At 37.3% G+C, this 26,683-nt stretch overlaps 1 protein-coding gene across 1 annotated transcript in view; it reads left to right on the forward strand.

Moving 5' to 3' along the window:
* MAPK8 (mitogen-activated protein kinase 8) overlaps positions 1 to 26,683 on the forward strand; it is a 137,281-nt gene that overhangs the window by 96,631 nt on the left and 13,967 nt on the right. Inside the window, exons 2-6 of the mRNA XM_011950351.1 lie at positions 5,259 to 5,429; positions 9,001 to 9,130; positions 14,291 to 14,349; positions 14,438 to 14,576; positions 24,463 to 24,628. Coding sequence (XP_011805741.1) covers positions 5,308 to 5,429; positions 9,001 to 9,130; positions 14,291 to 14,349; positions 14,438 to 14,576; positions 24,463 to 24,628 — 616 coding nt within the window. The 5' untranslated portion in view covers positions 5,259 to 5,307. The remainder of the gene's footprint in view (positions 1 to 5,258; positions 5,430 to 9,000; positions 9,131 to 14,290; positions 14,350 to 14,437; positions 14,577 to 24,462; positions 24,629 to 26,683) is intronic.

A 26,683-nucleotide genomic window follows, 5' to 3' on the forward strand; every position in this document is an offset into this window, starting at 1 on the left:
ATTCTTGCACCAAAACCAGAATCCGTAAAGGAGAAAAAAAAATAATAACTTGGGCTTCATCAAAATTAAAAACTTTTACTCTGTGAAAGACACTGTTAAGAGCATAAAAAGACAAGCCACAGACTGGAAGAAAATATTTGGAAATCGCATGGCTGATAAAGAATGTGTATCCAGAACATATTTTAAAAGTCTCTAAACTCAACAGTAGGAATAAGACAATCCAATTAGAAAATGAGTAAAACACTGAACAGACACTTTACCAAAGAGCATATACAGATGACAAAGAAACACATGAAATAGATGCTCAACATGATTAGCTACTAGGAAAATGTGAATTTAAAGCCATGATGAGATATGACACACCTACTAGAATGGCTAAAATAAAAAGTACTGGCCAAACCAAGAGTTAGTAAGAATGTGGAGGAACTAGATCTTTCACACATTGCTGGTGTAAGTGCAAAATGATGCAGCATTCTGGAAAACAGTTTGCCGGTTTCTTGTAAAATTAAACATAGAGTTACCATATCTTCTCGATATTTACCCTAAAGAATTGAAAACTTATATTCACACAAAATGTATACACAAAGCCTTTTTAACAGCTTTGTCATAGCCATCAAGAGATGAATAGATAAATTGTCATCCATTTCATACAATGAATAATACTCAGTAAGAAAAAGAACAAGCTATTGATATACCAACACCTTAGAGAATCTCAAGGGCATTATAGTAAGTGGAAAAAAAGCCAGTTTCAAAAGATTTAATAGATTACTTATGGTGAGTTTAATTTGTATAACTTTTTTTTTTTTTTTTTGGAGACAGTCTCACTCCGTTGCCCAGGATAGCATGCAGTGGTGCTATCATAGCTCACTGCAGCCTCTGGCTCCTGGATTGAAGTGATCCTTCTGCCTCAGCCTCCCAAATAGCTAGGACTATAGGTGTGCACTACTACCCTGGCAGATTTTTTTTTTTACATTTTTTTATAGAGATGGGGTCTCTCTATGTTGCCTAGTCTGGTCTTGAACTCCTGGGCTCAAGCAGTCCTTCTGCCTTGGCCTTCCAAAGTGCCAGGATTACAGATAGGAGCCACTACTACCAACCTATAACACTTTTTAAATGAAAAAATTATAGTGACAAAAAACAGATTAGGAGTTGCCACAGGTAAAGTTGGGAGGAGTCTATGATTATAAAGGGATGGCATGAAGATGTTTCTTTGAGGTGATGGAATCATTCAGTGCTCTCTTTTTCTTTTTTTTGAGACAGAGTCTCATTCTGTCAGCCAGGCTGGAGTGTAATGGTACAATCTCGGCTCACTGCAACCTTCGTCTCCAGGACTCAAGCGATTCTCCTACCTCAGCCTCCCAAGTAGCTGGAACTACAGGCATGTGCCACCACACCTGGCTAATTTTTGTGTTTTTAGTAGAGACAGGGTTTCACCATGTTGGCCAGGCTGGTCTTGAACTCCTGACCTCATGTGATCTGCCCTCCTCAGTCTCCCAAAGTGCTAGGATTACAGGAGTGAGCCACTGTACCAGGCTGGAATGGTTCAATATTCTGATTGTAGTGGAGGTTATACTAATATAAAGTATGTGATAAATTTATGTAGAACTATACACACACGGGGCATGTAAAAACTGGTAAAATCTGAGGAAAATTTCTAGTTTGGTTAATAGTATTATACCAGTGTTAGTTTCCTCATTTTGATAGTTGTACTAATGTTGTTGCTGGGTGAAAGATACCCAGAAACTAATATTTTTGTAACTTCTGTGTGAGTCTAAAATTATTTCAAAATAAAAAGACACTGTTAAGAAAATGGAAAGGCAAGCCACAGACTGGGAAAAAATAGTTGCAAAACATCTGACAAAAGATGTGTATCTACAATGTATAAATAAGTCAAAACTCTTAAGAAGACAGCCATATTTTTATAATAGGGAAAAGAACTAAATAGCTATTTCACCAAAAATAATTACACAAATGGCATATAAGCCCATGAAAAGGTACTCAGCTTCATTAGTTATTAGGAAATGCAAATGTGAACCACCATGAAATACCACTGTACACCCACTAGTATAGATAAAATTAAATGGCAATCCGAAGAATGTGGAGCAACTGGAACTCTCACATCTTGCTGGTGCAAATGAAAAATGATATGGCTTCTTTGGAAGACAGTGTGACAATTTCTTAAAAACATAGGGCTCAGCAATTCCACTCCTAGATAATTAACCCAAGATGAATGAAGAAAAAGTGTGAAATTCATACTGGCGTCATTTATAATAACTCCAAAACTGTAAACAGTTGAAATGTCCAAGTGGTACATCCACACAATGAAGTTTATTTCCTAGTAAAAGGACTCCAGCATGGATGAATCTCTAAATCATTAGAGCAAATGAAAGAAGCCAAACAAAAATTACATGCTGTGTGATTTCATTTATATGAAGATCTAGAAAAGGCACAATAACCAATTCAGTGGTTGCTAGGAGTTGGGGGGAAAGGGGTAGAGAGTGGAGACTGACCATATAGGGAATATATTGAGGTAATGGAAATGTTCTATATCATGATTTTCCTGATGGTGGTTATGTAATTGTATATGTTAATCAAAACTCATCAAATTGTACAGTTGGTACAATTTTTATAGGTCCTTTGCATGTGTTTTGTTTTTTCTGCCTAGAAAGCTCTCTCCTCTCCCTGTCTGGTTGACTCATCTTCGGTGTTCAGATCTTGCTTAAACATCATGTTGTCAGGAGTATCTGTTCCTGAGCCCAGACTGGCACAAGCTTCTTTGATATCTTGCCGTTTTCCTTCATTGTCCTTACCACAGCTGTAGTTTCAGTCAGGCAGGTAGCCATCAGCTTAAGTTCTCTTTTTCTGTCCTAGTTGCAGCACTGTGAGGAACCAGATGCTGATTACCATCTTGTTAACAGTACATAGCATGGTGCTTAAATCAGGTTTGAATATTGCATGACTGAGTATAAGTGAGTAGAGAGTTCTCTGTCTTCTGTTCTTGTAAGTGGCAGCTGTGGCTTTTGCCAAGGGTACTGCTAGCTGGGGCTGCCTGCTTAACCTTGGAACCTGTCTGCCTGCGTCTGCCCTGCTCCTGGGGAGTTGTGACTATCCATGCTTATCTGCCTGCCATAGCCTTTGTTCAGACTTCTTGTCACCGTGAATCCCACTCCTGTGGCCGGGCCACCCTGTTCTGAGAACAGAAAGGAGCTTTTTCTTGCTGTTACTCTTAGCAAAAAAGTAAACGGTCGTGCTGCATGCATGTTCCTGGATCTACTCAAGCTTTTTCTTTTTTTCCCAGCCAGTGGAGAAACTCTGAAACAGTGTTTTTTTTTTACCTACTGTGATAACAATATGTCAACTCCTGTGAAGCACCACAGAGTACCCCTTTGTCTCCTGATTATCTTAATCTTTTTGAGAGAGACGTATGACTCCTCCAAGTAAGGTTAGGAATCCTAATCTGCAGGTAGGTTGAATGCTTGGGTGGAAGGTTTAACCTTCCAGAAGGTGAAAACACCATCAACTTTGTGCTCAGCCTCTGCTCATATTTGCAGATTATCAGAGATCACTATTAGTGTCTCCATGCCCCCAGCTGACCCAGTTTCCAGGATAAATGTGTAGAATAATTAATAAAGGGCCTGACGGCCAACACTCCTCTTCCACTCTTCCCATTTCTCTTCTTCCTTATTTCACTACTGTAGTAGGTAAGAGGGAATTCAGGTTATGGTAGGAAAACGATTAGGAAGAACAATCCCTGTATGTGAGCATTCTGTGAACATAACTCAGTGTTTAAATCATTACCAAAGCTCCTTTCTTTATTATGGGTTGTCCACTTAGGAAGAATTTATGAGTCTTGTCATTTCAGTCTTCTCTGGAGCACTACATGACTCCTCCAGTTAGTGATTTTGGAAATGTTTCTCTGGACCTTTTACAATGTATCCAAGTCCAATTCTTCATTTGTTTCTAGTTTATTTGTCCTCGGGTTTTACAGCTTACATAGTTTGGAGTTGCCTGTTTAATTTGTGTTTATTTTTAACTCCTTTAGGCCTAAGACTCTTCATTGTTTCTCTTTCATCTGAGTCATTATAATAGTCTCTCAGATGTTCATATTCCACTCTTGCTCCCCCTTTCTCCTGCAGTACAATCTGCATGTCTCAGCCAAGGATTAGGTCAAGGCATTCTCATGGTCTCCACCCTCCAGTGGCTCACCTTCTTACCTAGTTTGTGATCTGGCCCCAGGACATGCAGAGTGCCTAGCAGGCAATTAATATTTGCTGAATTAATTCTTTGTATTGTAGTCATATTAGGATTTTGGGGGGGTTAGCATTATCTTAAAACCACAAAAAACAGTAACTTTAGACCTAATTGGTTTCATGACTTATTGAGGAGGCGAGGAGTAGGTTAAAGCTGCTTTGCATACCTTTTGGAATAGTATCTTTTGTCTAGTAAGGATGGATAATAAGTTTGCTAATAACCAGTATTCACATGGGTAGAAAAAGACTGTCTTGATTTTTAATCCTACAAGTAGTAAAGGAATGGTAGTTAGAAGTTGAATTGTACTTTTAATGCTTCAAGCAGGATAGAATAGTGTTGTTTTGTTTTGTATCCCAATATGCTAACTACTTCTCTCTCTCTTGTTGCTGTTTTGCTTCTCATCCTTTCACCCATTACAGTCTTGGTATGTATGTTACACCAGAAAGTTGCCTTGGCAGGTCAGAGGATCTGTCACAGTGAAGGCACTGTGGTACCCTTTGTGTTTTAGGCAAGGGTGACATGTGTTAGTCAACTTATTTCCATTTGTTGTTCTCTCCACTTGGCACTGAATGAGACTGTTAACCAGTTTTGAATGAAAGTTTGTAAATTTCTCATAAAAATTAAGGTTTTTATTCTCTATAATAAGCACACGAGAAAGACTGGTTTTAAATTTTATTTTAAACTGTGGAGTGACGTTAAAAACGTGTTTAATTTTAATTATTTGCTTTTGTTAGTCTTGTAGTAAGTTACTAATGTATTAAGGCTGGTAACTTGTAGATTGGAGGAATGATTTATCCTAATGTTTCTTTAAAAAAATAACTATCAGTCGTTCATACGGCATATGCTGATCAAGGCTCTGTGGTATTTTTTTTCTTGTGTTTTTTAATGAAGCAGCTCTTCATGATCTAGCAGTCTGTTACTATCAGTAAGTAAACAGAGTAAGGACTCAAATTTTAATATTAAAACAAGTTCATTTTGTTAACATCACATTTTGTTCCATCTTGCAGCTTCTTGGTGAATTTTTGGATGAAGCCATTAAATTAATTGCTTGCCATCATGAGCAGAAGCAAGCGTGACAACAATTTTTATAGTGTAGAGATTGGAGATTCTACATTCACAGTCCTGAAACGGTATCAGAATTTAAAACCTATAGGCTCAGGAGCGCAAGGAATAGTATGGTAAGTTTTTACTTCCAAAAATTAGGCAAAGAATCATTAACTGCTACGTTTTCTCCTCTCGTAATTTAGATACCTTGGCAAATATTTAACTTACCTCGAAAAACTAAAAGTAAAAATTAAATGAAAACTATTCCACAGTGAATTGTTTGCTTCAGGGATCAATGGTCTTTTCTTTATTATTATTATTAACGATTGAGTATCCGTCATCTGAAATGCTTGGGACCAGAAGTGTCAGATTTTGGAATATTTGCATTGGTTGAGCATTCCAAATTCAAATCAGAAATGCTTCAGTGAAACATTTCCTTTGAGCGTCATGTCACTGCCCCCAAAATTTGGATTCTCAAGCATTTTAGATTTCATATTTTCAGATTTGGGATAACCTGTGTTATTCATAATATATAACTATAAACTGCCATCTTTAAGCATAAACTACTTGGTCCTAAGCCATTGGAGACAAATATCTCTATCAAGAAAGAATAAGTGGCATGCTTGTTAATTTCATGTGTATTCCTATTAGATAACTGTTTAATAAGACGCTACAGTTAACCATCACTTTCATCCTATAATGAAGCCCTGGAATTTCAGGAATCTTATTCTACACTGGGGAATGAAGGCAGCTAGTATCTCACTTATGTGTTTCAAAATTCATCCATATGTTTAAAATTGATTTATTAGCTAACTTCTGCAAAAGGCTTAGGCTATATCAGCATAATTTTTTATAAACTGAAATGCAGATCACTCTTTGGGATAGTTCTGATACTGATTGCAGATTACTAAATTAGCATAATAATAAACTAGTGTTATGGGGAATTATAAGCCTCATTCAAGAATAATTATATTTTTGTTACCTTTTTTTGTTTGTTTGGAGACGGAGTCTTGCTCTGTCGCCTTGGCTGGAGTGCAGTGGCACGATCTAGGCTCACTGCAAGCTCCGCCTCCTGGGTTCACACCATTCTCCTGCCTCAGCCTCCTGAGTAGCTGGGACTACAGGCACCAGCCACCATGCCCGGCTAATTTTTTGTATTTTTAGTAGAGATGGGGTTTCACCGTGGTCTCGATCTCCTGTCCTCGTGATCTGCCCACCTCAGCCTCCCAAAGTCCTGGGATTACAGGTGTGAGCCACCGCATCTGGTTCTGTTCAGGTTTTAGCTCTGTAATTTACTAGCTTTATGACTTTTGGCAAATTTACTCTGCTGAGCCTGTTTCTTACCTAATTTACAGAATTGTGAGGATTATATAATATATATATTATATATAAATAATATTTTAAAATATATTAATGTTTCGGACGAGCGCGGTGGCTCAAGCCTGTAATCCCAGCACTTTGGGAGGCCGAGACGGGTGGATCACGAGGTCTGGAGATCGAGACCATCCTGGCTAACATAATGAAACCCCGTCTCTACTAAAAAGTACAAAAAACTAGCCAGGCGAGGTGACGGGTACCTGTAGTCCCAGCTACTTGGGAGGCTGAGATGGGAGGATTGCTTGAGCCCTGGGGTTCTGATGATATATATAGATAGATAGATATATAGATATATATATATATATAGATAGATAGATATATAAATGTTTCTGTATCTTCAGTTATCCTCAGATAGGTGCACTTTGAAGTTTTTGTATCAGAATTAAGAAAAAATTGCTTGTTAGGCCCTCTTAAGCCCTTAGCCTAAGGAATAACTATTTTCATATTTTTGCTGAAAGTGATAATTTCTATAAGATGTTTATGAAATAGACAAATATTAAACATAAAAATTTCAAAACTCATTTGTGTGTTGCTGAGTCAACTGAATACAGACCTTTTTTTTAAAGCATTATTTTGTGCCCCAACCATAAATAGTAAGATTAATTGGGTCTAGATTGTGGCCTTTGTATCCTCAGGTGCTTCTGATTTGTGTACATTGAAGAATCAACAATTAGAAATTTAATTTTTTTGGATACAGGATAGTGGAGTGCACTCAGACCCTTTTGAACTTTTAGAATTTGAAATATGCTTTTGATTTGGCAGATAAATTAATAGCAATGAATTTAATTGTTAAAAATAAAACCTGCTTTATTTGAAGATAGTCAAAACATCTAATAAGTTTGCATGACCCCACTGAGTTTTTGTTTTGAGTAGGATATGTTTGTAAATGTGGCATTTAACAAGTAAGGATTATAATATTTATGTATATTTTGGTGTGTGTGTGTGTGTATATAGGCAGTAGTTGTATATATAGAATGTATAGATGTGTCCATTTATGCAGTACCAGTTTCTTAATACATATAGTGCTACATGGCATTTGATATGATCAGATAGCTACAAAACAAATTCAAGTTTTCAGTCAGGTAAGAAAACTGTTAATCAGCAGTGAGCTGGCTTTCCAAATATTATATACATATAAACAGAAATAGTCTTTTATAGTATGTTAAGTGGTCCAGTTTGAAAAACATGACTTCATGTCTTAGATCTTCTGGTCTCAGCTTTGCTTTTAACTTTCTGGCTTAACCTTGGGCAAATTACTTTACCACTGGCCCTACATTAGGCAATGGTGAATCCAAATAATTTTTAGGATCTTCCAATTGTAAAGTTCTTTAAAGATACTTTACCTTATTTGTGCTTCAGTGTCTCTGACCTGTCATATGAGAAAGGTGCTATATGGTCAGTGTCATGGGATAGAGGAAGATATGAGGAGTAATGGGTATGATGTTGTGTTTTCTAGTTATAAAACAGCTTCTCATGCCCTGAAATCTAGCATTCGTATTTATAAACAACTTGATTTTTAGTTTCTCCTCCAAAACACATTTTTAAGGGCTTTACTTTTTCAAAAAATTATAAAATAATATTTTTTATGCATATCTCTGTATATACCTTCGTCTTCTTTATTTTATTATTATTATTATTTTTTTTTTTTTTTGAGGTGGAGTCTTGTTCTGTCACCCAGGCTGGAGTGCAGTGGCGTGATATTGGCTCACTGCAACCTCCGCCTCTCGGGTTCAAGTGATTCCCTTGCCTTAGCCTCCAAGTAGCTGGGACTACAGGTGTGCGCCATCACGCCCAGCTAATTTTTTTGTCTTTTAGTAGAGATGGAGTTTCACCATATTGGCCAGGATGGTCTCGATCTCCTGACCTCGTGATCCACCCACCTTGACCTCCCAAAGTGCTAGGATTACAGGCATGAGCCACTGCACCCAGCCTCGTATGCATTCTTTATCCTACCTTTTCTTCATGGAAGTGCAAGGTTAAGGATTCATTCAGGCTTTAGGCTATCTAGTGGAGCTAAATAATTATTATGCATTTGTACATTGAGTACCCATGATGTACTAGGTGGATCTTTGAGGCAACACAAAGAACATGCAGGGTCTCAGTTGTCATAGTCCACTGTCTGTTTGGATCCATTAGCATTTTAGGAAATAGTTGCCAAAAAAACATGTTGTGATAGATATAGAAGACACATGTTAAGCGTCATAGACTGGGAAGCGATCCAGTTACTTGTCTTTGGAGAAAGTGAGAAATCTATATGACTGTTTCATGAATTCAGTTTACAGATTTTTGCTTTAAGTTTTTTGTGTGTTTTTGAATTTCTTATTACAGTGCAGCTTATGATGCCATTCTTGAAAGAAATGTTGCGATCAAGAAGCTAAGCCGACCATTTCAGAATCAGACTCATGCCAAGCGGGCCTACAGAGAGCTAGTTCTTATGAAATGTGTTAATCACAAAAATGTAAGTGAACATTTTTGGTTTCCTAAGTATAGATGAAATCAGGATTTATTCATGAATATGTGAATATCAAAGACTTTAAATATTAGGGACTTTAAATTGTTCTGTATTAAAACATTGTTTAAAAGGGATATATATATATATATCTACAGGGTGATTTTTTTTCACAACTTTATTAAATTGTATCAAAAAATGACTTCTAGAATTTAGATTATGTGATTTCCTGTCATTTAGTTTACAAAAGCAGTTTTAAAAAGATAAGTGTTTCAGAAGAATTCTATTCAGCTTGATCTCATCTTCTGCTTTTTGTCTCTGTCAGGCTGACATTTCAGAAAACTGTAGCATTAGCACAGAGATGAAATTGTTCCCATTATACTTTGACACTCTAATCATATTGAATATAAAATTTATATCACTTCTCCCTACCCCACTCCCACCTCTTTAAGTGATGGCAGCATTCACTGGTCACTTTATGATGAGGATAATGGGTTTAGCAGAAAGTTTTTGAAAATATCTAGAGGGTATTAACATGTATCTAATTCCATTTTCTAATGATTGCAAAGAGGCAGCTTTGTAAAGATACGTAACTTGTACTCATTTTGAGAATAAACAGTTACACTTTTTTAAACTTACATTAAGCATATTCATACTTTAGTGGTTGTTCTAATGGAATGATTTCTTCAGTTGAGGAAATAAACTAGCAGTGAATTGTGTAAGGGACACTTTTAGGCAGTCCTAAACCGAAGGTATCTGACTAAAGACATTTCGTAGTGTTCATCCAAAAGAGTTCATATAATATAATGAGTGCAGTACTTTCTGACTGCACATAATACAATTTACCACATTTTGAGAGCTAAATATATGCAAGCCTCTGTGTATTGGAGTTATTGGGTTTATTACCAAGGGAAAAAAATTTGTGCAAGTTCAGGATTAGGCCCCTTATTTCGGCAGCTTACAATGGTGTTTGGAATACAAAACAGACATACAGAAAGTTAAGTATCAAACATCACAAAGCAGTGGACGTTTGTCAAATGATGATAGTGGCCTATATATTGAGATCTAAAAAGAGGGACAATTTCTGTGAGCTTTAATGAGCTGGGAGGGCTTTGGGGAGGAGTAGACCTAGGCTGACTCTTAAAGATGGGGTAAAAATTGGATTGTTGAAGGAAAGGAGCCTTCAGAGAGGAAGAATGGCATAAAAAAAGTCCAGAGACAAAGGTTAAAGTTAGATAATGATAGGGAAGAAGTGGTAGCCATTCTTGTTCCAAGTGGGAACCTGACGTGTTGCTCATCACAGTTTTGCTGGTGGCGTCCTGCCAATGGATAGAGCTGCTCGTGCCCCTTGTGGCCTGTGAACAGTTCCATGGCAATGGTGGTGTTGCCTTAGTTTTTTCTTGGGGAGGAGTTCAGTTACTCCTACCTCTTAAGCCTGGGTGACTGCAAAGAAAGGTGGTTCCTTCAACTGCATGGAGTATGACTAAGCGTGTCTCACATGATTAGGCTTCTAGCAGGGGTGGCAGAGGTTTATCCAGGCAGTACTCTCGGCACCTAGAAGAGTATGGACAAGAGTAGGTACTCAGAATATATTTGTTCAGTGAGTGAGTGTAAAGCTAAATATGGGAAAACTGGAAATGGTAACTGAATTATTCCACTCCCCAATGGATGGATGTTTTTGTAGTGTTTTGCCTTTTAAAGTATTTCATCCTCTGTACAGATTGTCTCTTCATTGGTCTAAGCATCCCTGGTTTTTCTCATTCTTTTCATAGATAGTCTCGAGTTTCTTTTTTAATCTTGGCTGTTTATCTCTGAACACACTTTGAAAGTGACCTAGCACACAGTACTGCTTAAGCCACCTAGCACACGCTACTACATGTTTGATCAGATCTTCTGAGAGGAGCTGAGGCATGTCATCTCTTAACTGTAGACATTAAAACCCTGTTTAGAAATTACGTCCCCATCTGATTCCCGTTGTCTTTCTTTGTTACAGGCCTGCCTTGCAGGTCCCATCTCACCCAGTCATTATAGTTTTTCTTTTGATTGTGGAGAATTACGTATAGTACTTCCTGTTTCTCCCTATTAAATTTCAAAGGTGAAATGTGGTTACTCTTCCTGGTCTGCTAGTGATTGCTTTTTTCTTCCTCATTCTGCCTTTTCACTTGTGGGCTCCACTTCCCAGTTTTGCTCAGGATGTCTTTGTAATAGCTGATTTAATTGATTAGCAACTTTTGAGCATATGTAGAAATTATGTGTCTATCACAGTTATCCAGCTGTTTCCAATTCATCATCTTATTCACATGGATGTTATTATTAGAAACATTTTCTAAAATGCCATTTTGAACTCTTCATATACTGTGTCTAGTTGTATTTTTCTGATTTATTGCTATTGTTCTTTGTTGTTTTTATTTATGGAAGGAAATAGTATTTCTCAATGAACTTTTTACCTGCTCCTGGTAATTGTTACTTCTTTTGAAGTAGTTATATACCACTACTAATCAATCATTGACTTTTGCTTGGATGTCCAGTCTATAACTGATATAATTTCCTTTATTTCCCTTTTTGAAAAATAGGACAACTATCTGTTAGAATCTTTTTTATAACAGCTTTATTGAAATATAATTTCTGCATCATGCAGTTCACCCATTTGAAGTGTACCATTCAATGGTTTTTAGTGTATGTATTCAGTGATATGTAGGACCATCACTGCAGTCAGTTCTAGAATAGTTTATCACCTCAGAAAGAAATCTTTTATCCTTTAGCTGTCATTCCCCTACCTCCCATCCTTCTCAGTTCTAAACAACCACTAATCTTCTTTCTGTCTCTGTATGCCTTTAATCTTTAATACCTCTCTTCTACTCTAGGGCTTTCCAGATATTAATGAGACTAGATTTACTATTTGTCCAAGTCTCCTATTGTGCATTGCATGTGGTTGGTAGACTTGAACTTATTTAGAGCAGTCAGATGCTTCCTTATTATCATTTCCCTATCTTAAATTTGTTTGACCCTTTCTGGTGTATTGTTTTTCCGAATTTATTCACTGAACAAATATTTAAAAACCTTATGTAAAGCTGAATGCTTAGAAGAAAAACATCAGCTCTGCCCTTATAAAGTTTATGCCAGAAAAACAAATTCCCTTCCCTAAGTATCATTGTCAGCAAACATTTTTATATGTGTGTCATGTAACTTGCCATATACAGGGCAATAAAAGTGATTGAGACACGGTTCTTTCTAATAAGAATTATCTATGGTAGGGATGTAGCTGATGTGAAAATGAGACTAGACTACAGTGTGCTGAATACCATAACAACATTAGAAGATAACTGGGGACAAAGTAGAATAGTCAACTCTTTCAAGAACTAGGGGTTGTCAGAATCTACAAAAGAGGTTCACCTGGAAGGTAATTAAGTTCAGTAGATAAATGACAAGCGTAGGGAATAGTATGTTTAAAAGCATCAAAACATTTTTAAAATGACGTTCTTGAAACTAGCATAGCCAAAGTATGAAGTTTAATATAGGACTTAGCAGGAGATGAAGTGAGTTGATGGCATATCATGGAGGCTTTTGAATACATTGCAAGGGAGTTTCAGAATTTATTTGTTGGCTTTAAATTTATGAGGAGGTTAGTAATAGGATCAGGTCTTTCTTTTACCATATTGTAGGCAGTAAGTGGTAGCTGAATTTGTAGAAAACCATTGTTAGTGACCCTTAATCAGCTCAGGCCACTGTGACAAAATACTGTACACTGGGTGTCTTAAACAACAGAGATTTATTTCTCACAATTCTGTAGGCTGGGAAGTTCAAGATCAAGTTGCTGGCCAGTTTGATTCTTTTTTTTTTTTTGAGACGGAGTCTCGCTCTGTCGCCCAGGCTGGGGTGCAGTGGCCGGATCTCGGCTCACTGCAAGCTCCGCCTCCCGGGTTCACACCATTCTCCTGCCTCAGCCTCCCGAGTAGCTGGGACTACAGACGCCCGCCACCTCGCCCGGCTAGTTTTTTTTTTTTTTGTATTTTTTAGTAGAGACGGGGTTTCACCGTGTTAGCCAGGATGGTCTCGATCTCCTGACCTTGTGATCTGCCCGTCTCGGCCTCCCAAAGTGCTGGGATTACAGGCTTGAGCCACCGCGCCCGGCCCAGTTTGATTCTTGATGAGGGCCTGCTTCCTGACTTGGAGGTGGCCAACTTTTCACCTTGTCCTCACTTGCCTTTCTTCAGTGTGTGCTCAAGGAGAGGGAGAGAAAAATTGCTCTTTCTCTTCCCTTGTTTTAGGCCACTAATTCCATTATGAGGGCCCCACTCTCATGATCTAATCTAACCCTTAGTACCTTCCAAAGGCCCCATTTCCAAATACTATCACATTGGAGGCTAGACATATGAATTGTGTGGAGTGTGTGGGGGGCGGCATTCAATCTGTAACACTAGTGTTAGAAGGAATTACAGCATAAACAGTCTAGATGTTAAAGTCTTCAACCTGTTTATAGCACAGGGAATGGAAAAAAGAGATTGAAGGTCAGATTGACAGTAGAATGGACAGCATTTTATGAGTATTTATTATGGTGCATATACCGAAAAAGGAGTCAAAAATCACCCTGAGCCTTTTGTAAAAGAGAGGGCACACTGGAAAAGTAAGGGGTTTGGGTAGGAATGAAAATGAATTCAATGTTATTTTATTTGTGAGATGTCCATGCAAAAAGTGAAAAGAAATAGATTAAACATAGTAGTGGGAAAGAAGGGATATGCTTATGGATGATCCAGTGAAATAGACTGGGAATGAAGAAAACTGGGCAAGTGCAGTATTATGAAAAACCAAAGGAGGAAAGGGCTGAGATTATATAGAGATACTGAATTGGAAAAGAGCTGGTAGAAGGGATTTAAGACTTGGCTGTTAAATTATGTAGAGGTTTGTATAATGTAAGTGCTTGATAATTGACGGTTCATAAATGGAATTACAGATAAATGGATTACAGAATCTCTGTGCTTCCACCTGTCCATCCCCTACTCCAACTCCTGCCCATAAAGTTGTAATATATATAATAAAAGCAATTACTTGAGCTTAGAATATAAAGAAGGATTTTAAACTGATGGTAGTTTTTTTAACCCACGAATTTGTAGTTCTCAAATTAAAATATTAGAAAGTAGTTTCTAATTTTTCTCTCAACTTTTATTATAGATAATTGGCCTTTTGAATGTTTTCACACCACAGAAATCCCTAGAAGAATTTCAAGATGTGTAAGTGTAATAATTAAAATTTTGTTAATATATTTTTCTTAGATTGCTGCTAGACAGTTCAGCTATTCTCTTTTTTTCACTCATAAAGTTACATAGTCATGGAGCTCATGGATGCAAATCTTTGCCAAGTGATTCAGATGGAGCTAGATCATGAAAGAATGTCCTACCTTCTCTATCAGATGCTGTGTGGAATCAAGCACCTTCACTCTGCTGGAATTATTCATCGGGTTAGTAGAAAAAACAATCATCATGCTCTTTGTTTTCTCACTGAGGTGAAATTCATGTAACAAAAGTAACCATTCTAAAGTGGCATTTTTAGTACATTGACAGTGCTGTACAACTACCATCCATATTAAATTCTAAAATATTTTCATTATCCCCCCAAAAATCCCCATGTTTCTTAAGCAGTTGTACGTCTTTGCCCTGGCGTGATACCAGTCTGCTTTCTGTGCCTATAGATTTGCTTTTATGTTTCCATTTATGTGAAATACCATGTGATGTTTTCAAGATGTCTCCATGTTGTACCATATATCAATAGTTCATTCCTTTTTATGACTGAATAATATTCTATATACCATATTTTGTGTATCCATTCATCCGTTGATGGACATTTGGGTTATTTCTACCTTTCAGCTATTATACATAGTGCTATGAAAATTCTCTCACAAATATTTGTTTGAATATCTGTTTTCAGTCCTTTGGGATATACCTGTGACTGGAAGTACTGGGTCACATGGTAATTCTGTAGTTAACTTTCTGAGGAACCATCAAACGGCACAGTAACTGCACTATTTTACATTCCCACTAGCGGTGTATGCGGGTTCCAGTTTCCTCACATCCTTGTCAGTACTTGTTATCTGACTTTTTAAATTCTAGCCATCCTAATGGGTATAAAGTGGTGTTTCTTGTGATTTTACTTTGCATCTCCCTAACAAATAATAATGTTGAGCATTTTTCATGTGCTTGTGGCCATTTGTGTATCTTCTTTGCAGAAATGTATATTTAAGCCCTTTGCTCATTTTTAAATTGTGTTGTAGCATTTCTTTATGTATTTCATATATGAAATCTTTATCAGGTATATAATTTGTAAATATTTTCTCCCATTCTGTAGGGTGTCTGTTCACTTTGCTAATGATTTCCTTTAATGTACAAAAGCTACATTTTAATGAAATACAATTGTTTCTTTCATCACTTGTGCTTTTGATACCATGTATAAGAATCCGTTGTCAAACCCATGGTCATGAAGATTTAGTCTAATGTTCTCTTCTAAGAGTTTTATAGTTTAAGCTCTCACATGTAGGTCTTTGATCTATTTTGAGTTAATTTTTTGTCTGGTATGAGGTAAGATTCCAACTTCATTCTTTTGTATGTAGCAAGTTAGTTGTGCCAGCACTATTTGTTAGAGACTATTCTTTCCCCACTGAATGGTCTTGGCACCCCTGTCAAAAAACAGATGGTCATAGATACATGGGTTCATTTCTGGACTATCAGTTCTGTTTCACATATTTCCTATGTGCCTGACCATATATTATACTAGTACCACATTATTTTGATCACTTTAGCTTTGTAGTAACTTGAAATGGAGAAGTATGAATTCTCCAGCTTTATTCTTTTTCAATATTGTTTTGGCTTTTCAGAGCCCTTTGTGATGCCATATGAATTTGAGTATTATTCTATTTCTACAGAAAGGGCAATTAGAATTCTAATTAGGATTTCATTGCATCTGTAGATTGCTTAGGTAGTTTTGCCATCGTCAGGATAGTCTTCCAATTCACTAACATAGGATGTCTTACCATTTCCTTCCTTCCTTTCTTTTTTCTTTTCTTTCTTTTCTCTCCTTCCCTCCCTCCCTCCCTCCCTCCCTTCCCCTTCCTTCCTTTCTCCACCCTCTCCTCTCTTCCCCTCCCCTCCCCTCCCATTTGTCTTGTCTTCTCTTGTCTTCTTGATTCTCGGCTCACTGCAACCTCTACCCCCCAGGTTCAAGCAATTCTCCTGCCGCAGCCTCCCAAGTAACTGGGATTACAGGGGCCCACCTCCACACCTGGCTAATATTTTGTATTTTTAATAGAGACAGAGTTTCACCATGTTGGTCAGGCTGGCCTCGAACTCCTGACCTCAAGTGATCTGCCCACCTTGGCCTCCCAAAGTGCTGGGATTACAGGTGTGAGCCACCCCACCCGGCCTTTTTAGCACTTCAGATGTATCATCCATTGCTGTTTGTTTTCGATGGTTTCCAATGATAAATCAGCTGTTAAGCTTGTTGAGGATCTTTTATAAGTGACAAATGCACCTCTCTTGCTGCTCTCAGGATGCTTTTTGTCTTTGACTTTTAACAGTTTGATTGTAATGTGTCTTAGTGCAGATCTCTTTATGTTCATCCATCTTAGAATTCATTCAGTAGCTTGAATATGTAGCTTCATGTCTTTTGGTCAGGATGGAAGGAAGCTAAAAAGAAAAAATAGATTCATACCTTTTATCAAATTTAGCAAATTTCAGTCATTATTTTTTCAAATATTTTTTCTGCTCCCTTTTCTCTCACTTCTCCTTTTGGAACACCCATTATGCAAAGTTGGTATATTGATGGTATGCCATATCTTGTTTTCTCCTCCACTTTAATGTTTTGTTCCAGGCAGCATTGGGCTATTTACTTGCCTTAACCATGTTTTCAAGGATTGCCTCTGTCTAGCCTAGGACCAGGGTCCCACACTGAAAATGTGGCTGCTTTCTTCAAAATCCTTGCCTAGTTAGTGAGGCAGGTCGAGCCAAAGACTAGTTAAAATGCTGGAAATATTTCCCAGTGTTTTTTCCCTACCTTTTTATTGTAGTAAATACATATAAAATGTGCCATTTTAACCGTTAAATGCACAGTTCTGTGACATTAAATACATTCATAATGTGCAACCATCACCACCATCCATCTCCAGAATTCTTTTCATCAAGCTGAAACTCTACACCCACTAGACAACAATTCACTGTTCTCCTCTCCCCGCAACCCCCGACAGCCATCATTCTATTTTCTGTCTGTATGATTTTGGCTACTATAAATACCTCATATAAGCAGAATCATGCAGTATTCGCCTCCTTGCAGCTGGCTTATTTCACTTAGCATAATGTGCTTAAGGTTTATCCATGTTGCAGCATATGTGAGAATTTTCTTCCTTTTTAAGGCTGAATAATATTCCATTTATGTATATACCATACTTGCTTATCCATTCATCAGTGGCACTTGGGTTGGTTCTGCATTTAGCTGTTGTGAATAATGCTGCTATGAACATAGTTGTCCAAATATCTCTTTGAGACCCTGCTTTCAGTTCATTTGGGCTATAGGCAGAAGTGGAGTTGCCGGATCACATGGTCATTCTTTTTAACATTTTGAGAAACTGCCACACTGTTTTCCATAGCAGCTCTACCATTTTACATTCCCACGAGTAGTACAGAAGGGTTTCAGTTATTCCTCATTCTTACCAACACTTTATTTTTTTCATAGTAACCGTCCTAATGGGTGTGAGGTGGTTTCCTGTTTTTAAGTTGCCTTTTTCTTGGTTCTGAGTTCACTTGATTGCCATAAACCTTTGAATAATTTCCAGAATTCTGAAAAAATTTATTCTGACACTTTGATGTTTTATGGTGCTTCTGTGGAGCTGTTTTGGCTGACATCACTGCCTCTCATCAAATTCTTAGGATCACTGTATTTCACTGATTTATATGGAGCAGTGTAAAGTTTGTTTTTGCTCTGAAGTGAAGCAGTATACAAAATAAGCTGCTATTATTACCAGTCATTCCAAATTGGAAATTGAATATTACCAAGTTACCAAAATTGAGTATTTGCCAGAATTGTTTTTTATATATATATTCAGCAATATTTTTATATTTTTGTTTTCTGGGATTTTTAACTGCTTTTCTTGTGATATAATTGACATGCCATACAATTTATTCATTTAATGTGTACAACTCAGTGTTTATTATATTTGAAGATTGTGTGCTCATTACTTAACTTTAGAAAATTCCATTGCTCTAAAAGAAACTCCAAATCCACTCGTCTTTATTTCCCATTCTTCTGTGTTCCTTTCACCTCTGGCCCTAAGCAAACACTGATCTACTTTCTGTCTTTGTATATTTGTCTATTCAGGACATTTCATATACATAGAATTATATGTGATATTTTGTGCTTGGCTTATTTTACCTAGCATAATCTTTTCAAGATTAATTCATGTATTTATTGTGTGTCAGTTCTTCATGTCATTTTATTGACAAATATTTCACTGAATAAATTTTTTATCCATTTATCACTTGATTATAATTTGGGTTGTTACCACTGACTATTACGGATAATACCGACGTGAACATTTATGTAAAATTTTTTTGTGTTGGTATGTTTTGTATTTTAGTTAAATCTAGCTTATTCTTTGAAAAGTATTGAGAGGAATTTTTTTTTTTTCTAAGAGACAGAATCTTACTCTGTCACTCAGGGTAGAATGCAGTGGTATAATCATAGCTCACTGCAGCCTTGAACTCCTGGGTTCAATAGATTGAAAGGAAATTTTTTTGTTTTTTAATTTTTTTTTTTGAGACGGGGTCTCTCTCTGTCACCCAGGCATGAATGCAGTAGCATGAACATGGCCCACTGCAGCCTTTACCTCCTGGGCTCAGTGATCATCCCACTTCAACCTCCCAAGTAGCTAAGACTACAGGCATGTACCACCATGCCTAGCAAATTTTTATTTTTTATGTTTTTGTAGAGACGGGGTCTTGCCTTGTTGCCTAGGCTGGTCTTATATTCCTGACTTCAAGCAACCCACCTGCCTCGACCTCCCAAAGTGCTGGGATCACAAGCATGAGCCATCATGCCCAGCCTGGAATTTTTAAAAATTATTTAATTCAGTGGAATTACATCTTCCTTCTGAGTCATCTGCGTCATTACATCTTCCTTCTGAGTCATCTACGTCAAATAACCTCACTCATGTAATTAAATAAATACAGAGATAGTTTTCATAGTATAAGACAGTTGCGTCTTTGAGTTATTGAGGCTTTTTTTTTTTAAGTGAACAATCCTGTTACAGGCTTATCCTTAATTATCATTCTAAGTGAATTCCTTGTATACAGCTGCTCTAATCATTTGTCTAGTGCAGTATTTAAATAACATAATAAAAATCTCTTTAAATGGAAGAATATTTTATCTTCCTGAGCCCCTACTCATACACTGTGTGAAGTAGAGCAGACGAGTGAAACTTCTAGGTTTGGTTTGTTTGTTTCCTGAGTCCTTAGACTGGGGCAGTAATCCAACATTGTGGAAGTTCATTTGATTTTAGTAAGGCACACTCCTCCAAATAGAAAGGTTCCAGATTAACAAGGATAGCAGGTGGCTAGACCAGAAAAACAGACTAAATGGTAGAAGATAGAAAACAATGGAAACAACAAGAACCATAAAAAAAAAACACACAAAATTACAAAAGAACAATATTTATGGTAGTATGTTAATGGGATTAGTTCCTTAGTTTAAAAAGGTCAGATTTTGGCAGCATGCAAAGACTCAACAACAACTGCATGTTTCCGTAACACAAACATTTGTAGCTAACTTCAAAAGGCTGAAGGCAGAGAGGTTGGTAGACATATACCAGGAAAATGCAAACATCAAAACAAAGGTAACTCTATTTAATGAGATAAAGTTGAATATGGTAGGTTCAGAGAGGAAGCATTCCTTTCTGGGAATAGTCTCACATTTTAAAGGTGAAAGATACTATCCAATTAGGATATACAATTATACATGAAGTAGAGTTGCTATACAAAAAGCTTAAAGTGTAGAAAATAAAAGAATGGCACAAGCACAGCAGTATTGGGATAATCTAACTCCCTTAGTATCAGTACATAAAGTAGTAAAAATAAAGTGCATCTGTAGAAAATTTCTTAATGTGATAAAGTGGAGCTTAATGAGACCTACTGTGGTCTGTTACCTATTGTGAAGAATCTCCCTTTATCTTAGCTTGGGTTCTTTGGGAAACTCTAGAGTGGAGATATGCATTGATGTTTTTTGCAGCTGATCTTGAGGCCACGATTGCTACTCATCTCTGCTCTACTACTTATTCTAGATTCACCTCCACCCTTGGCTAGTACTTCTGCTAGTCTGAGGTTATTTACTTGGTAAAATAACCTGGCCTTTCATCCCTTAGGTAAAGGTTCAGGGCAAGTCAGGATTACTTCTCTGAGACCCAAGCTGATGAGGTCCCACCATCTAGATAGTTGTGGGTCACTTTGTCCGAAAGAGAAAGCCAAGTGATGTGCATGGCTCTTCTTTGCTTGGAAGTGACATACGTCACTTCTGCTTAGAGAACGTTGACAGAGCTAGCCATAGGACTTGCCTAATTTGTAAGGAAACTGGGAAATGTAGGGAGAGCAGACTTCAGAATAGTGGTGAGCCCCAGCCTCTGCCACAGTCTGTCCTGGCTGACAAATATTCCTTTGCTCCCTTTATTCCACACCCTCCTCAAGGGAAATAGCCCAAAGTTCTATTCTTATCAAATCCAGACATTGTTCGTCTTGGTCCAGAAACATAGGAACTGGAATGACCAAATTATATGGCCACCCCTATGACCACTGCTCCCCTGCCATATACTGTAGATAGAGTGGTCAGACAGGGCCAGTGTTATCACAGTGAGCAATCCCATTTAGAAAACTGAAAAATGCAGTCATTGGTTAGTTGTAATTAAATTCTTCTGTACAGACATTGTGAACGTCCCTTGCCCTGGGTGTGGGGAATATTCCTCATCAGCCCTGACTGATCTCTGTGGTTCTCTAGTACCTGAGCGCTCTACCCTGTGGGAGAGTCATCTTTTTTGCTATCCTCATGAATATATCTAAAGTGAGTATTGAAGAATGTATTTTCCTTGAGGGCTGCTCACCTTTCTGAGCCTGCTTCTTATCTATAAAAGATTGGGGCCCAAGGGTCATTTTAAGGCCACCCTTCTCAGCCTTGCCACTATTGACATTTTGGACCAAACAGTTCTTTCTTTTGATGGTGGAATGTTTAGTAGCATTCCTGGCCTCTACCCACTAGATGCCAGTAGCACTCCCCAGTTGTGACGATCAAAAATGTTTCTGACATTGCCAAATATTATGTTGGGGCAAAATTACTGTGAGATGAAAACTCCTGTTTGAAATATAGAAGGATCATAGACCTTTGGCGTTAGGTCTGACAGTTAGCTAACTCTTTCAGAAATTTCAGAGATTTCTTATCTTTCTGATTGTAATTGTTTTCAAAGCATCTTTTTTAACTCATGGGTCCTGTATTCTTGCACTTAATTGAGGCTGTCTTCAGTCTTCCTGTAAGCGTTCAAGCTTCTGTTGGGAGACTGAGGCAATTTTATTGATTGAAGGATTTTACAGGACTTTTTCCCTGAAAAGATTTCAGAATTATTATGTGAAAATGATGCACAGAAACCAATCCAGGATATCAGTGGCTTAAAGCAATATTTATTGTTTACTTGGGTCTGCAGGGTTGGCTGTATGACACTGCTCCAAACCATGGGTCAAGTTCAGGCTTGTCCCATATTCAGGTTTCAGCATCTAAACTGAAGCATCCACCAGAGACATCCTTTTCTCATGGTGAAAGGTAGAAGAGCAAGAGCTATGCTGAATCAAACACATTCCCCCATATTTCATTGACCAAAATAAGACAAGTGACTGAACCTGTCAGCAGGGTGAGGACACAGTCTAGGGTGGGCAGGAATATTTGCAGAACAATCTACCGTACCTTCTTTCAGGAGTCTGGTAGCATTTAGCTTTTTCAAAATGGCAAGACCCTGAAATTCTAGACTCTGTTTTTTTATTTCTGCTTTAAAATGTGGCTACTACTTTTAAATGCAGCCAGTAGCTACCAACACAAACTACTGAAGTTTTGCTGTCCAGTCTCTTCTAGAGCAGGGTTCAACAAACTTTTTCTGTCAAAGCCTTGTAGTAAATACTTTAGGCTTTGTGGATAATAGTCTGTGTCACAGCTACAAGACTCTGCCATTGTGACACAAAAGCAGCCATAGGTGATATGTACTTGAATGAGCATGACTGTGCTTCAGTATCAACACTTTCTTTACAAAGCATGCAGGCCTTAATTTGCCAGCCCCTGTGCTAGAGCTTTCAGGTTCATTGTACAAGTGGCTGGGTGCAGGTGACAGCTTCATGAAGTGTTTTGCTACTACATAACCTAGATCACCTTTCCAACCTTTGAGGTGAGTTTCCCTGCTCAATTGCTAAGCCGGGATCTTATGTTTTTATAATAGTTAACACCCCATTTCTGACACCAGTTTCAGTGTTAGAATAGACTCACCTGTACCGAAGTAACAGATAAACCCTTAGTTCTCAGTGGCTTAGCACGACTCAGGCTTATTTCCTTTGCTGAATGTGTGGTGCAGCTCATAGTGGGTTTGTGGACTGTACATTTACGTAAATGATCAGCAACCCAGGCTGCCAGAGAATCCTCTGGAACGTTCCTAATCACCAAAGCAGGGTAGGAGACCACAGGAAGTTGTGCACTGGCCCTTCTCTTCTTTACTTCCACTCACATCCCATGAATTAGAACTACCCATGTGCCCTTGCCTAACTGAGGAAGCTAGAAAAAGTAGGGGAAGAAGACAGAATGTTGGGTTAGTTCCACTGCCTACATAAATTCTAAGTTACTATTCTTAGATATAGTTAGCGTAATTAACAGCTGTAAGGTACATAATGATATATATGGATGAATTTCAGTTAATATTCTTTGAGGCTTTTTTTGACAATTATTTTGCTTAACAAAAATACCTGTCTTTAAAAATTGTTACTTTGCTTTCAATTTTTTCACAATAAAGTACTTAAAATTGGAATGTTATTTCTAAATTGGAATCTGCTAGTATAAAGAGCCAGTAACCTTCAACCATCACACTAAATATTGAAGTGGTATCAAAGCTTGTAATATTTATTCTTGAACATGCAGTATTTCTTTGCTGAGGTACTGTATTTTAGAAGTATTAGCAACATTATACTTACAGAATACCAATAATGAAAAAGTTTTTCTTCTGTTTCATTAAGACTTTTGAATTGTTGGTATATTTAATTTAATAAAACCACTAGATTACATATCTTCTAAACCCATCCATGATTGCCTGTCGAAATATGTTAAAGACAACATGCTTTTCTGTATGTTAACATTACAAAAGTAATAGTTGTCTTTCAAGCAGGCTGTTTTCCTGTTTTGTATTAATCAGTGATATTTAATATGTATACTGCATGTCAGTACAGGTAATACAGTGCATTTGTGTTGTGGATTTATGCTTTCTTACTTTTTTGGTCCTTTGGCTTGTAATAGTATTCATCAGGGCTAACAGGCATAGTGTATTGAACATGAAGCTGTGAGTGTTTATGCTGCTACCTGACTTTTGATGGGCACAGCACAGAATATGTTAAAGTAGGGGCCAGGTGAAAAATTCTGAATTATTCAGTAGTATCTATAGCAAGCAATTTTATAGATTAGTGGCACCAGGACAATGGTGTTCTACTTCTACAAACAGACAAAAATTTTATAGCAAATTTGTGTGACTCCAGGTGGGAGAAATCAGGGATGGAAAAATGCATAATGACTATTCTGGTCCTTTGGAACTGGGTATCTGCCAATCTAAAAGATCAAATAACATTTGCTATTGATTGACAGGATGGCTCATTGTTGACTTATAACATCTGTATAAAGCTTATTGTGACTTTAAAATGAGATTTTAAAAATATTGGTAACGTGTTATGCAAATGAATATAAATGTTAACTTATCACTCTTTTACTATAGTAGTTTTTTATGTGAGCTTTGCAATGTCTTTTCAAATCCCCTCTATTTAACCAAAAATGTCTAGCTAATCATAATTTCTAGCGATTAAAACATTACTAACTTCTCTAATAACTGTATGTATTCATAAATTTTAAATCCCATAAAGCTGACTTCTCAGGTTTGCCTTGTAATGATGAATCAGTGCAGTAATATTACAGTGAGAAAAATGAAGAGTTAACATGAATGTTTTGCAAGGGATAGTATAACTTTATTGTGAACTGTAGGATTTTCATATATATCATGGCAGTCATTTTTTAATTTTTATTTTCTGAAGGACTTAAAGCCCAGTAATATAGTAGTAAAATCTGACTGCACTTTGAAGATTCTTGACTTCGGTCTGGCCAGGACTGCAGGAACGAGTTTTATGATGACGCCTTATGTAGTGACTCGCTACTACAGAGCACCCGAGGTCATCCTTGGCATGGGCTACAAGGAAAACGGTCAGCACACACATTTATTTGAAATATTTTTCTGATTTAGCTTTTTTTCTTTATTCATTAGAATTTTTATGTAAATACTTAAGCTGAAGAACATTGAATTAAATATGTACCGTTGTTTGAAATGTGTATCTAAAGTTTGCAGGTAAGTATAAATTTTGTCATAAATGTTTGCAAAAACTTGGGGCCCTTATTTGTTTAAATACAGATACATACCATCACTACTACCATTGGATAAAGAATTTGTTGCCATGGCCCTGAGACAGAATTTATGCTCTTTGCTTGCCTATAACTTGAAAGTGAACATTTCTAACATGGTCTCAGGGATGTATAGAGTGTACTGACAGTTACTTTATTAGTGTACATCAGTGATATTTGCCCATATTTCCAACCCCATGAAACTAAAGATCATAGCGGTAGCACTCATCATAAACTTTAAGAGGTACGTTAAGGCCTCTGCAAAGCTGCTGGATAATTAAGGTGACCTCTTGAAGGAAGCAGTAAAGTTTCATTAAAACCTTATGTCCAGCCTTAAGGAAATGACTTTTAGTATTTTGTGTGGGTATATCCGACTGTATCAATTGACCTAAGAATCAATGTTGAACAAAATTATCTGGCATGTAGATCATGAATTTAAATATTTTTTATGGATATACCTACTTATATTTAATTTAGGAAGAAATTTTGTTGAGTCTTAGAAATTTAGGAGATGAATAAATCTGCTAATAACCATGAGATTTTATGGAAATAAACCATCATTTTAAAAAATGTGGTGACTTCATCCAAAATACTACCAAGAATAAAACCTAGACATTTTTTCTGGCAAGGAATCTGGAATAGCAGTTCATTTTGAATCAGGAAATTGTAATAAGTCAACTTTTAAGATTTTTTTAAATAAAATATACGATTAAGCTGAGCTTGATTTTCTGAACTGATTAAAAACAAATACTTTAAACATTTGCTATTAATTTTTTATACTTAAGTAAATATGCTGTTCTTTTTACTTACTCTCACCTGAAATTTGAAGAGTTTTTTTTTTTTCGAGAATTGATAACTTCAAGTGACGCACCAGCACAAAGATTGCTTTTGCATTTGCTGTGATTGTCATAGATACGGTGTTATGTGTCAGTGTCCTATAAATATGATCTTAGGATAGCTTCCTGCCAGAAATTAGCACTAAGAAAAACTGTCATATAAAGAATTGAGGCTGGGTATGGTCGCTTACACCTGTAATCCCAGCACTTTGGGAGGCCGAGTCTTATGGATCACCCGAGGCCAGGAGTTTGAGACCAGCTTGGGCAACATGGCAAAACCCTGTCTCTACTGAAAGTACAGAAATTACTCAGGTGTGGTGGTGTGCACCTGTAGTCCCAGCTATTCCAGAGTTGAGGCATGAGAATCACTTGAACCCGGGAGGTGGAGGTTACAGTAAGCCGAGATTGCACCACTGTATTCCAGCCTGGGAGACAAAGCAAGACTGTCTCAAAAAAAAATAAAAATAAAAAAAGAACTGACATGTAGTTCCTCTCTTAGTTAAAAATTATGTAGATCACTTTCTTGCCTTCCCACTCCCACCCTAGGAAATGGAGTCAAATGTAATGCTTAATGACTATAACTACATTAGCCAGCAAGGTTAAACATAAGTACTTCCTCCTTTTAATATCACCTCACACTCATTTTATTTATTATTATTATTATTTTTTTTTTTTTTTGAGATGGAGTCTCGCTCTGTCGCCCAGGCTAGAGTGCAGTCATGCCATCTTGGTTCACTGCAGCCTCCACCTCCCGGCTTGAAGCCATTCCCCTGCCTCAGCCTACTGCGTAGCTAAGATTACAGGCGCGTGCCACCATGCCTGGCTAATTTTTGTATTTTAGTAGAGACAGGGTCTCATTAGGTTGGCCAGGCTGGTCTCGAACTCCTGACCTTAGGTGATCCACCACGCCCAGCTCCCATCCATTTTAACAACTTTGCTTTATGTGCCTTTTATTACAGTCTACTCAGAGCATTTTGGAAAGCAGTGTAATCAATATATTTTTAACTGCTTAATCGACTAAGCA

The sequence above is a fragment of the Colobus angolensis genome, unplaced genomic scaffold, assembly GCF_000951035.1.
Source record: "Colobus angolensis palliatus isolate OR3802 unplaced genomic scaffold, Cang.pa_1.0 Scaffold306, whole genome shotgun sequence".
Classification (NCBI taxonomy): Eukaryota; Metazoa; Chordata; class Mammalia; order Primates; family Cercopithecidae; genus Colobus; species Colobus angolensis.